The sequence below is a fragment of the Talpa europaea genome (genome assembly GCF_964194135.1).
Source record: "Talpa europaea genome assembly, chromosome: 2".
Classification (NCBI taxonomy): Eukaryota; Metazoa; Chordata; class Mammalia; order Eulipotyphla; family Talpidae; genus Talpa; species Talpa europaea.
In genome coordinates, this window is record NC_140068.1 from 44849992 (window position 1) to 44863435 (window position 13444).

General features: G+C 40.3%; 1 protein-coding gene across 1 annotated transcript in view; it reads right to left on the reverse strand.

Moving 5' to 3' along the window:
• The window catches only part of CRYBG1 (crystallin beta-gamma domain containing 1), a gene marked incomplete at its 3' end in the record, with an annotated part of 45537 nt that extends 32315 nt beyond the window's left edge, over positions 1 to 13222 (reverse strand). Inside the window, exons 1-5 of the mRNA XM_084227787.1 lie at positions 12510 to 13222; positions 6040 to 8227; positions 3219 to 3266; positions 3019 to 3137; positions 1624 to 1789 (exon numbers count right to left, since the gene is read on the reverse strand). Coding sequence (XP_084083913.1) covers positions 1624 to 1789; positions 3019 to 3137; positions 3219 to 3266; positions 6040 to 8227; positions 12510 to 13207 — 3219 coding nt within the window. The 5' untranslated portion in view covers positions 13208 to 13222. The remainder of the gene's footprint in view (positions 1 to 1623; positions 1790 to 3018; positions 3138 to 3218; positions 3267 to 6039; positions 8228 to 12509) is intronic.
• Positions 13223 to 13444: the final 222 nt, after the last annotated feature.

Genomic DNA, 13444 nt, shown 5'->3' on the forward strand with positions numbered 1-13444 from the left:
TATCAAGTTTTTTGCCCTCCTGCCATTAGATTAAATGCATGCCTGATGGTGGGCACCTGCAGTGGAGTGTGGGCATACGTAGGTGGGTACACCTGTGCTGAGACTGGGCTTTTAAGGGCGGCATCATGGGGGCGCCAAGAGAACAAGCGACAGACAGGAAGAGAAGCAGCAGAGAAGCAGAGACCATGAGAGAACACCAGAGAGCCCAGTAACAAGTGAAGATTCTGGGTTGGGTGAGGGAGAGGCCTGCCAGCCTCCCGGCCCCCCAGCACCCCGGCCTGCTGTGTACTTGGTAAATCCCAATAAAAACCTGAAAAAGCCACCGAGGGCTCCCAGACTTTCCTTTACCCCCGTCTGCTCAGATCACAGAGATCCTGCTCTGGCCCTTCCTAATGCTACACCAATAAATAAAAATTGCAGATATATTATTTCACTATGATACTCTTAAACGGGGTTTCTCATATCTTTTTTAAATTTTTTATTATTTTTTTTTTTTTGTCAAACAGTATTTTCTTCCCCCCACCCCCTCAGGTGTAGTCCCCATAGCATTTCCTTCCCCAAGGCACTCGTGCACCATCACCACAGTCTCCTGTTTTCCTCCCTCTCTCCCTCCCTCCCTTCCTCTGATCCCTCTCCCACCTCCTCCCCTGCAGTATGATTTTTAATTGTTTCTGCTTTGTTGTGTTTTGTACTGTTATTATTTTTTTACACTGATATCTTATTTGGTTCCCCTATATTCCTGTTATAAGTGAAACCATCTCATATTTTTCTTTTTCCTTCTGGCTTATTTCACTGGGTTTCTCATATCTTACATATGGTTTACTACATTATAAATACTTAAAATTATTAAAAGATAAATCATGCAGAATGTTACTAATCACCTAAGTTACTCAGAAATGTTGATCTGGGAAACAGGTGACATTTTCCTCTCACCAAAACTGTTACTTATTTTCATTTGAGAATGTTCTCTTTCTCCCTATTGCACCACAACACCCATCTATATTACACAAGGAGGCTTTAATTTTCCATTTGGAAGATTCCATTAACTACCTTTTAAAAGGTAGATAATAATCAAATCCCAAGTGACTCACAAAAAAAGATTGTGATACAATTTCTTCTTTATCAACAAATAAGGAACCAAGAAATTTTACCCAATCCATAGTGTCCTCAAATATCTTTGTTTAAAAACCCACGTGAAACCTCACAGCCAAACTAGCAACTGAATTATTTCTGGATTATTTATTTTCCAAAAGAGAATTCCTTTAAGCCACTCAAGGTAATAGAAAGTACACAACAAAAAACAAGGTTAAAAAAAATCTGTTCAGATAGAACTTAGGAAAACCAGGCTACTAAATAAAAAACATTTGGTAATAGAAATGGGGCCAGGAATGAGAAATTTACCTTCAGAAATTATTGGGGGAAAAAAAGACATAAAATTTTTTCTAATTCATTTAAAGCGTACAAATACTTCAGTTGCAAAAAATATATCCATAAGCAGCAATCATCTATTTTTCTCCATCATTTATTTCCAAAAACAACCTTTCTTTCAAAGTAAAACTCATCTCTGGCATAAAGTAATTATTTGCTGAATGAATGGATAAAATTAGTTTTCCTACAACCTACCTGAACCACGTGTCTGATTGAACCAATCACCACAGACTTGGCAGACTCTGCTTCATCACTTTTTTCCAAAATATCTTCTATACCCCAGAGGCCAGAGAGTTCCAATTCTCCTTCTTCCAAGGGGATGGAGTGCCCTTCAAAGTTTGGTTTCTCATACAAAATCCAACTATCAATAAAACACAGCAAAACTATCAGCCAGTGTTGGACAGAGAGGTTTTGATGACACAAATATTTTGGTAAATAACTACCATATATGTATATAGTATATTAGTCAATTCTCTAGCAATTAAAATAGTATAAACTCTCCCTAAAACTATGCCAAATAAAATTAAGCCTCTGATAATTCAAGAATAATATCATAATCTTAGAGAACTTTTGGTTATCAATATGAATGCTACCTAGAGCTGCTAATTCTACGGAATTGCCAACTAATGTGAATAGTGATACATCAGACAAAGGGACTTTTACTGTCATGTTTTTTTTTTCCTCCTTATATGCATAGAAAAATTTCTCCTAAGGGATTTTAACTTGTATTTTAAAGGTTTTCCAATGGATATAGACACAAGGAACTCTATGCATGTTAATGGAAGCATTTTTAAAATACTCTTCCCAACATCTAAATTTAATATATTTTCTATGTATAGAAATGTATTAAAAATGTATTAATACATAGAAAATGTATTAAAATATCTAAAAACCTAATGAGAATGATACTATATGTTTAATTAAATGGAGACCAAAGTTTTAATTTGGTCTTTACTAATTTTTTAAACCACAAATGTCTAGAGCCTTTTATTTCAAACACCTTTATAAATAGGCACCAAAGATTAGTATGTCAAAAAAGTGATTTTTTTTAAAGTGCTTTTTTTCTTCATTCAACTTCTTGTGTATTTTCGTAAAAGCAATTAAGCTGGTGAGATCTTTTCACCAGTTAATCTTAAGTTAATCTTAACTATCCGTTATTGAAAAGTTAGAAAGTAAATTCGATTTTAGGTTAGTCTTTCATTTAATTGTCATAAAAAGGTTAGCGAAAATGTCTTCACATACAGAATTTCTAAAATTCTAACAACATGACTAGTGTAATTCTCATTAACCTCACTGAAAAGTCACAAACCAAAAATATTATACACTCTGTTCACTGGCCTCAGCCCACAAGTAGAGAAATACATGGGAAGAAGAAACGTGTGCTGTTGCCCTTCTGATTTTTCTAGCATAAATCTGTATCACCCCCTATAATCAGAAACATGATTAAAAAAACATGTTTCTAGCATGTTCTAGACTACCATTTTCTGCCCTTTATACTGCTAAAGGTATAATTTAAAATAAGTACTAAAGACAGAAAGGTAATTAAAAATGTAAAACAAAACCCTATCTAGTCAGGAGCTCCATTCTTACCATCCTCGTACAACTTTTATGAGTATCACAGGAGAGAGGCTCCAAGAGCTGCAATCCTGTATGTCCCCAAAAACTTCAATACACTTCTCAGAGACATCTGGTTCTCCATATACCACCACCTACAGGAAAATGAGAATGGTAGCATGTATTGTACTTTATCAGATCTAAATAAAATCTGGGTTAGAAATAAAAAATCTTACCTTTCCAGGTCGGGGATTGACTTTATTTAGGACACTTCCTCTAAGTGTCTGTAATCAGATGAACAAAAACACATCAAATTAAACTTTGCATAAAAATCCTCTCTTCTCCTCCCATAATCCTTTAAATAAGATCATATTTGCCTCAGAATTTATCAGTTTTGAAACATATCACCCTAATCTAAGCCAAAGTTGTATTAAAACTCTGAGTCTATACTGTTAAAACTTTTAAATCCCTTTGAATCTGTCATTTCAATTTCTCCTCTTTTAAATGCCTAGGATATTTCTACCAGTGTAGAAAATTCAGGGCCCCAGAGTCAGTCCTCTTTTACATTAGTTCAGAGAATAAGGACTCAGCTGAGATTATATTCAAATTATCTCAGCATAATCTCAAATAAAGAGAAATTATAATGTATTAGCCATCTACCTAGAATTAGCTGAATCAATTGTGTGTGTTCATATATACACTTTATCTGAATTTATAAATATTACTTGTTCATAGTAACATCTGTCATCATATAATAAGTACAAGTCTACATAAAAAACATTATGGCATATTTCACGCATATATTTACATGCTATATTTTAGTCCTCCCTTTTTGATGGACATAATACATTTTATATGGCTCCAAAACCAATCATTTTTAAACCCATCTAACAAAACCAGTAAAACCAGAAATGCATACGATAATAAAAATAGTAATTATATATGTAAAAATATTATAAAACATGGACTACTTTCAATGCGAGGATGTCTATTCTAAGGACTGCCTTTGATCTGCTCATTCTTGTATTACACCCACATGGCATGTGCCCAAGAGCATCGAAAGGCCTCAGAAGAACATTATTAGAAATCAAAATGGTATATATCTATTTATCTGTATGTATGTATTTGAAGTAGAGAAGCTGAAGAAATACCCTGACATTTAAAACAAAATTCAGGTAAACCATTAATGTTAGAATAGTTATATATTCAACAAAATCCAGTACCTAAACAAAAGCAAAAAAAAAATTAGTAATAAAAATGTCTAGAGAAAGTATTAAGTCCTTATTTCTCCATTTGGCTTGATTTTCAAGGGATTTCATAGGGAAACTATATACTCTGTTGTCAAACCATCAGACTATTGTCAAATAAGAAAAGCAATCTAAGAATGATTAAAAATGAGAATAAGGATATAATGAATGGGAAATGGACCAAAAGAAATTTTGTGCTTGAGAGAAAAACTCGTAAAAACCTTATGATTTCTGAGTGCTACAAGCAGATTTAGTTTTTGTTTACAGTTACAGTTGTCAAGTGTGGTCCTAGGACCCCTGAAGGAGCCTCAAGATCCTTTCCAGGAGTCCATGAGGTCAAAATAATTTTCATAGTAAGAATTTAACTTTTTCTACTCTTTTTCTCTCATAAGTGGACAGTGGAAAATTCCACTGCCATGTGATCATATTGCACTTGTGGCTAATAATGGACCATGCCCATGTGGGTTAACAGGTTTTAAATTTTTCTCAGTGTTAATTCCTAATACAATAAAGTTCAATAGGCATAACCCATATGAACAAAAGTTCTTTGGGAACCTCAGTAATTTTTAAACATGGAAAGATCTGGAAACAAAATGTTTAACAACTTTTAAAAAGAGGGATGTGAGCCTTTACCACAAACCCAACTGTATATTTTGAAAGAGCTTTCCAAATTATGTTGCATGATAGGTTTGTAAGAAAAACCAACAGACAGGCAGACATGCTGCAGTGATGGTACTAATGAGGAAGGGCACCGGGACTCTCTGCCCCATAAGCTGCGTTGGGTGATGGTCTACACTTGCCACACAGACTGGCTCACAGGGCGGGCAGCAGGCTTCAGCGGCCCGTTCCTGGTTTTGGACTAGCAAAGCCAACCTCTAAACCTTAAACTCTGCCTTCCTCTTTCTTTGTCCTTCAACTTGGGTATTAAGCTTGATAACTTGATAAATTCATCTTAAAAACTGAGTAGAGAAGACAACTTCTGGCAGTCAGATAAAAAGATGAAAAAAATCAGTTATTGCTCAAAATCCTATTTTTCTGCTCTCTCTACAATATCAAAGGAAAGACTCATTGCTCACCAAAATTCCCCAGCAATTTTGCAGAAAAAAACATATCCCTTATGAAAACTAATTCCAAATGAAGAGAAAAAGTACTGTCTTAACTGCAAAGGATAGACATTTTTTATTACTGATGGGAAGGGGATCTCACAGCAGAAGAGAAGAGTAGGAATAAGATTCCTGGGCAGGCTTTTCCAAATAAAGGAATTTTCTTTACAAATCTCCAAAATTCAAAGTATAGTGTTGAATATTTTTACACAGAACCTGGTAAAAAAATCTTCTTGTCTCTGAACTTTTAAGATACCTTAGCTACACCTTTTATAAGACAACACATAAATTCACAAATACCTTAAACTATTTCTAGCATACTTTCCCTGCTAGGCTATGAATGTCTTGAGAACTGAATCTTAATACCACTTTCCTAGGATGTCCTGGGCCATCCATGTCACAACATTGTTGCCACAGACATCAGTGGGGCTGGATTCAGCCAGCAAGGGTGTTCTGTTGCCCTGACTTTGAGTCTGGATGGGCAGCATTTTCTCTGACTCCAGCGGCATGACCGATGCACCAGATTTTGCAACAGGTTCCTCTCTGCACCGCTACAAACCTTTCACATACATTTGTAAATACGTGAAAAACAGAAACTGCCACACTTGAGCATAGCCATTTCTACAAAAATAACACATACTGTTCACCGTCCCTGTGTCCTCTCACTTTCTAAATGCCCCCAATAGTGATGCTACAGTGCTACTTACTGTGGTATCTGATAATGACATTCCAGAGAAAGACATGCTTGGGTCAAACCGGTTGGATTTGAAGAGACCCACGTAGTCTGTTTCACTGCTTCCATAGTTCGGCAAGTTGGACTTCAAGACATTCTCAATTTGATTAGCCTTGTTTTCTGACAAGTGTAGATTGCTTTGTGAGTCCAGATCTTTTTTGGTTTCCATGAAGCTTGGACTTTTTAGACCCGAATGAGAGGTACTTGAAGAATCAAAATTGAAGACCTTCAAGGAGTTGTTGGGTAGAAGATGTGGCTGTTCTTTGTCTGAACCGCAGGGTGGGGCACCCTCAGCCACCGGCTGTGACGTGGAAAAGCGAGAAAGAGAAGTGTTCTGAGAAGTGCTGAAAGATGTGGTCATTGTGTTGACTGAGGTCACAGAGGGAGAAAAGATTTTGTCTTGTGGTAAAGAAGATAGGATGCTTGAAAACAGCGCGCTTTTTTCTAGTCTTGACCTCTTAACTCCACCACTGGTGACGTCCCTGTTCTCTTTGCCATTTATCTCTGGAGTCACCAGAGGCTCATCCTTCCCATTAGTGTGAGTGTGCAAGGACTTGAAGAGGACACTCTGCTCGGTGGATGTACGTTTGGGCCTCAGTTTTGATTTTGTGTCAAGGTTCTGCATCAGTTGTAAAGCCGGTGACACTTCAGGCTGGCTTTCTTTCTTACTCCCCAGGCCGAAGGTAAACACATTGGGATCAAACACCTTTTCTAAATTGTCCTCATGAATAGGAGGCATGGCAAAGTGAGGGGCAGGAGAGTTTGGCAATCTGGACTTCTTTTTCTTCTGGGGCACACAGACTGTGGAGTCCATCTTTTTGATGATTTCAGTGAATTTTTCCATATCAGAAGAAGAATCAAGAACATCACTGCCAGCAGAAATGTTCAAATGATTGTCAGGGCTGTCCTGGCCATTCACAACACTGGTGCCAGGGGCATCAGTGGGACTGGATTCAGCCATCAGGGGTGTTCTGCTGCCCTGACTTTGAGCCTGGCTGGGCAGCATTTTCTCTGAGTCCGGAGGCATGACCTGTGCACCAGATTTTGCTACAGGTTCTTCTTTGCTCTGAAAGTGTTTGGGTGGTGTGCTGGCATTACCCAGCACTTCCTCTTTCGGGGGCGCACAACTTGCAACGGAAACCACTTCAAGTTCATTATTGTTACAAATTGGCAACTGCACTTCTCTAACTTCAGAGCTATCTGAGATGATATGCGAGCTGACATCCTGGGTGCTCTCCACCGGGAGCACAAAGGACCTGACCTGGACGAGGACCTTGGAGGGACACTCATTTCCCACAGGTTCCGGATTGTGCTCTGTCGGCAGAAGGCTTGCTTCTCCTCCATCTCCTCCTCTGCCTGTAAGTTTGATGGGGACCATTTTCTCATCCTGCTGCGACACAGGCAAAATATATCCATTATGGTTTTCTGACACTTTTAGATCAGCGCACGGTAAATTGCTCATGGGAACTTGAGCACAATCATCTCTGGGAATATCCAGAGAACTGGGTGCAGGCAGTGAGAGAGAAGGCTCATTAGATGACTCAGCTGTGGACTGTGAGTCAGAAATTTTATCCTGTGGCTTTGGTATGGCTGCTAGAGCTGAATTATGGGGATCAGGAACAGTAGGTTCTTGTGCTGTAGCAGCCTCTCCTAAGAACTTGTGGTCCTTGACAGGAATCTGAGCAGTAATCATTGACTCAGAAAGGGCGCTAGCATCTGTTGGGACAGCTGCTTTATCTTCTGAGTGAAGCTGAGAACTAAGAACTTCACCCTGGGAAGGCTCACCTTCTGTCCCTTTCACACTGGAACTCTCTTCAGGGAGAGTAACTTTGGCTTCTGTGGCAGTTTCCTTCCCCAGCACACCGTTCTGGTGGCTATTTGGCATTATTTTCTTTTCAGGTTGCTCCATTTCCCTGGCCTTTTTGGCTAAGTTCAGTTTTGCTCTCCCTACAAAGGTCTTATTAGAGGCAGGCGTGTTCCTGGCCCCGCGAATCTCAGTGTGCCTAGGGCTATTGTTTGCCCTCTTGTTTTCAAATAAGGAGATTTTAGTGGCAGTGTTTCCTTTATGAACTGGCTGGGTAAATGGATTATGCTCATTTCCCGAACTGTCAGGATTCTTAGGGGTTTTCAGATTTAGTTCCACATGTTTGGGTTTGGCAGGGCTGCAAGAATAAAGCGAAAAGATAAAGTCACTGACCCAATTTTAAAAAGCAAACATACCAATCTGTTACCAAACTATGAAAAGACAACATATGCAACATTTATTTTCTTTTTAATGAAACTTTTAAAACAATCTAAATAAACTGTAAACTCTTTTAACGGGTGTTTTGCTTGTATATGAGGGATGAGACAATTCTATAGCTAAGAAAGTCTACAGGAGGGGGGCTAGCAAGTTTATTACGTAGCAAATATGTATGCACAGTACTTGAAGCTAAAGTTGGACATCTCAGAACCTAAAATAACTTAGAACAAATTTAAATGTTTAAAGCCTCCCACACTTTAAATATGTAAATGATTTCCAAAAAAAATAAGTTATTTTTTTTATAATATTTTTTACATTATATCACAAGGTTAAATTATGAAAGATATTTCTCTATGATTTACCCCTTTGGATATTTTGTTCCCTTCATCCTTCCCCCACAGAATTTTCTCTGATTAGATATGTGTGTTCAGTAGAGAAAATTTGATAAATACAAGAATGAAAAATCACTCATAATCGTACTACTCATAATACTTTCAGGCTTTTTATATGCATATTTTAAAAATTATTTTATTCTTAGAGTTGGTATCTTAACTTTTAAAAAAATCTTAAGCTTATATTTAACATTTGTAAAGTCACTAAAGATTTTGTAAGTTTTCGTAATGTCTGCAAAAATCCATCAGATGGACATACTGCAATTTACCTATCAAGTACTCATTTCTTGAACAGAGTCTCCCCTCTCTGTTGCATTTCTTGTTTACAATTACCCCCTAATAAATCTTTGCATGTAGCAGCAACATTTTCTATTGAGAGACAAAGTGTTCTCTTTGGTATTACCTGGTTTTGGTCCTGACTCTTACGCTAATTATCTCTGTGAATTGCAGAGGAAGTTACTTTATCTCTCTAACTTTTCAATCTAGTTTTTTTTTTTTTAATTAGAAAAGAAACAAAACTTGTTTAGAGCAGAGTTGCTTTCCTACCCCTTAAGTTTTAATTGAAGGAATCTTAGAACCCTCTTCAAGGGCTGAGTTGGAAATAGTAGAGACTGAGGACAGGGGTATTAGCCAGCCACCTTCCTTTCAACCAGTCACACCCACTTATCCGCCACCTAAGCTTTACCAAGCTAAAAACAAGCAAATAAAACCCAAAAATGTCTAAACCATTGGTCTAGCGGTTTATGAAATGGGAGAGAAAAAATAACCACTAACATGCACTGATTGCCAAGCGCTTGAGAAAGACATTTTATGGCTTAGTGCACTCTTTTACAATGAGGAAGCTGAGGCCTGGAGGTGGTAAGTAAGTTGCCTGAGGTCACACAGCTAGTGACAGAGCCATAGCGTGAGGACATACTGGGGTTTCAGATGCCTTGCTCCTGACCCCAAGGCATTCTCCTTCCCTGAAGAGGGTCAGACTAGACTATCTTCAATGACCTCCTTGGTTCCTTCCAACTTTATAACTCAAAGTCTCAATGAATTATCATGAAACCTACAAAATAAAATTACCACACTTTCCAGGCCACCCTGTTAATGGGAACACAAAAGTGAAGTACTGAAACCTGTAGGGGGTTGCATGGACTCACTGGCCTGCAAGAAGACTGGACCTGATGAACCTCTTGAAGGAGAAGACAGTATGACTGGGTGAGACACCTTACCCTTCTCGATAAAATGAAAAGACAGGAGATTTGAGATGTTCTTCCTAAGAATAGCATTAAGAATTTCATTTTTTTAATTTAAAAACTAAATTTTATATATCCTCATTCATTTCTCCCAGGCATTGCTTTCCCCCAAACCTCCATAAGCTGTCAAGCTCCCTCATTGTAGACCCATAGCTTACATCTAAAAACAAAATTAACCCATAAGGTTAAATTCTAAAACCAGTGAAGATAACTAGAAATAGAGCTTAAATATGCTATAGTTAATGAGAGATATCCTACCAATTCCAGGGAGTACACATTTAAAAAAAAAAAAAAAAAGTCTCACTAACCAGCTCAAGGAACAGCAAACATCAAAGAGTATCTTATGATGTAAATGCAAAATAGGACAGGTTAGCCAACAAGCTACCTTAAGGACAGGAAACACACATCTGCACATTAAAGATTTGCACCAAGATCAAAATACATTTTACAACCAAACTTTCTGTGCTATTAAGTTTGCTACCGAGAGTCACTACAATTAACCTAGTTCAAACTGATTAAAAGGCAGTCTCCTGTAATTCATGTTGTAATGCCTTCATTATAATACGAGATGGGAAAATAATCTGGAGTCTAAAAAGCTATGGCTATGAGAGGAAAATTCTCATTTTAAACTTGCCATTTTATGAAACTCAACATTCAACACTTGATAGAGAACTGAAGACATAATTTTTCTAACAGTACCAAGAAATACATTGCTTCAGTCATGATTTTTCAGGGAATATAAAATAGTTTCAACTCTAAAACTCCAGACTCAAATTGTTTTGAAAAGATAATCTGAATAACAACTTTACTTGAAATACAATCAGAGAAAGTAGAGGGTCTGTTAAAAAAAAAAAAATCCATCAGTCAAATAGAAATCACTTGCCATTTCAGTCGTTTGCCAATTCACCAAGCACAAGGCAGGTGGAAAACAATTAAATAAACTCAATGTCTGGCAAAGGAAAGATTTCACGTGGAAAATATCAGCATTAAGAAAAAGACATTTGTTTTAGTTCTGCTATAGGAAACAGCACCTGAAGAATTTCATTGTTTAAGATCCTCTTCCTGGGGTTTGTTTACCCTACTCTTAACAGTGTAACATTTCTGGTTTCACCACTAGTGTATTCTGATTGGAAGGCAGGTGAGCGTCCTTCATCAGGTATACATAGCAACGTTTCTCTAAGGCTCACACTTGGGAGATTTGAATGTTCAGTCACACTGCCGTCTACAAATAATGGGCATCATTCACTTACGTTATGTCTCCAACACCTCCGTTACAGAATAAATAGCTGACTCTATCAAAGGTTTCCTGGTTGGCAGCTGGTGAGGTAGCTCAAATTATTCATTAAGCAGATTTTTCTGTCAAGTGTTTACCAAACAGACCTCTTACTCTAAGGCTTGCTAATTCAATTCAAGGAGCCAGAATAAACCATTCAGTTTAAGAATGATAATGTTGTAAAAATCCCAGCTCTTAATAAATGTGTGAATGTCAGGAACACTTAAAGCAGTTAAGGTATAAACACTTCTCACTTGCTAACTGGAGGAGGGGGTAGTGAGATGTTGGAAGTGGGAGGATCTTAAGTAGTTTATTGAGTGCCCTTCCCATCTGGTCCACCTATAAAAATCACATTTATCATCAAGTCCCCTCTCTTTCCAAAATCCAAAAGTGATTTTGTCCTCCTTTGCACTTCCCCAGCCTTCACAGATGGAATATCCAATCGGCATCGTAAGCAGACAACCCTCATACTGCTCCTTGAGTTGTCTGCTCTGTGTGTGCCAGACCAGGTCATAAACTTTTCAAAGACAATATATGAATTATAGTGTAGTTTTTTCCCCCCATAGGTTCCAGCATCAAACCACGCCAAATTCACTCAATAAATATCTGAAAAATCAGTAAGCAAGTATTCAGTCTGTTGTAGAGCTAGACCCTTCTACTCTGTCCTATTTATAGCAAGTAGTCTCCCAGAGGCAACACTGATCTCCCTTCATTTCCATAGCTGAAAATTACTTTTTCAATCTGGGAGCAAAAATATCACCAGACTTCCAAATACAAAAGTGGGGAAGCAAGCAAGAGTCTCTAGTTTTTTGTTTTTGTTTTTTTTTTTAAGTTTTAAGGCAATAATGCACTTAAGTTGCGTGTAAAACAGGGTCACATTGAACATATTAGCGTTTGCTCCATGTTTTTAAATTAACTTGCCTGTGTTTTAACGATGTTCTAACCAGGACTGCCCTTTAGTTTTAACAAAGAATAGAATTAGCGCCTGTCAGGCCATGCCTCCTTCTGTTAGTGCAAACAATGAGTCTCCAGAGATAGATAACTCATTTTCACTGAATTCACTCTTAGATTACAGCTGGAATAAACGAGGAGGCTCTTGAATGCGTCGTCTTTTTCAGCCTCACCGATGCTAACTAGCCCTCCTCTACGTTAATTTCAGAGCAGGAGAAAACCAGCGCACAGACAGTCCCCGCGCAGAGGCGAAGACGCGCCCCCCGGGGGGCCGCCCAGCCGGGGAGGCGCCCAGCGCGCCCGGGGACGCCGCGGCTCCGCGCGCTCCATCCCGCAGCTACTTACAGGGTCACTTTGGTGGTCACGGTCGACCTGCCCGCGCCTAAGTGGTTCCTGGGCTTGAGGCCTTCGTTGTCAGAACTTCCCGCCGATCTGCCCAGCTCCTTGCTTCGACCACCTTCTCCCCGGCCGTCGAAGTGCCCGGGAGGGGGGCCCCTCTTGTGCTCCGGCTTGATCTCGGGCAGGAGCGAGCTGCTCTTGACCGTGAGCTCGCGCGGGATGACCCGCGCCGACTCCTCCTCGCTCTCTCCGGCGCCTCCCTTGGCTGCAGGCCCGGGGTCCGGCACCGGCGCTTTCTTGGGTGGGGACTCCTTGGCGGGAGTGCGCGGGCTGCTGGCGGGCGGGGTGGGCACAGCCTCGGGGACGCGGCTCCTGCCCCTCCTCTTGGTGGGGGACGAAGCGGGCAGCGGCGCTTTGCTCCGCTCCGACTCCCCTCGGAGCTGCCCTTTGGGGCTGGGGATGGACTTGGACTCAGGACTCGCGGCGCAGGAGACGCCCCCGTCGGGGGCCGCGCGCGGAGATTTCACTTTCTTTTCAGCAGCAGAGACAGTTTCGGTCACGGCGTTTGCAGCCACCTCGTCATCGAAAACCGCGTCATCCCTCGCCGTGCTGTCCGGCGGCGCCGGGTCCGCGCCCGGGGAGTCCGTGGACTTGTGCGACTTCCTGCGCCTGCCCGACCTGCGGCCGCCCGACCTCTTCTCCATGTCGTCGGAGTCGCTACAATCTTCCGCCGCGGGAGCAGTCACCGCCGGCTCGTCCACCTGCGCCACCTCAGTCTTACTCAAGTAGATGTCTAAGGTTAATACCGTGGCGGGATGGGCGCGCTCGCCAGGCCGGGAGTCGCGCCCTCGGGGCCCGGCCGTGCCGTTGGCTCGCGCAGAGCCCGCCCAATTCTCTGCGCCCTGGGCGGCGGGGTCACCTGGTAGCACAGGTGCGCTCTC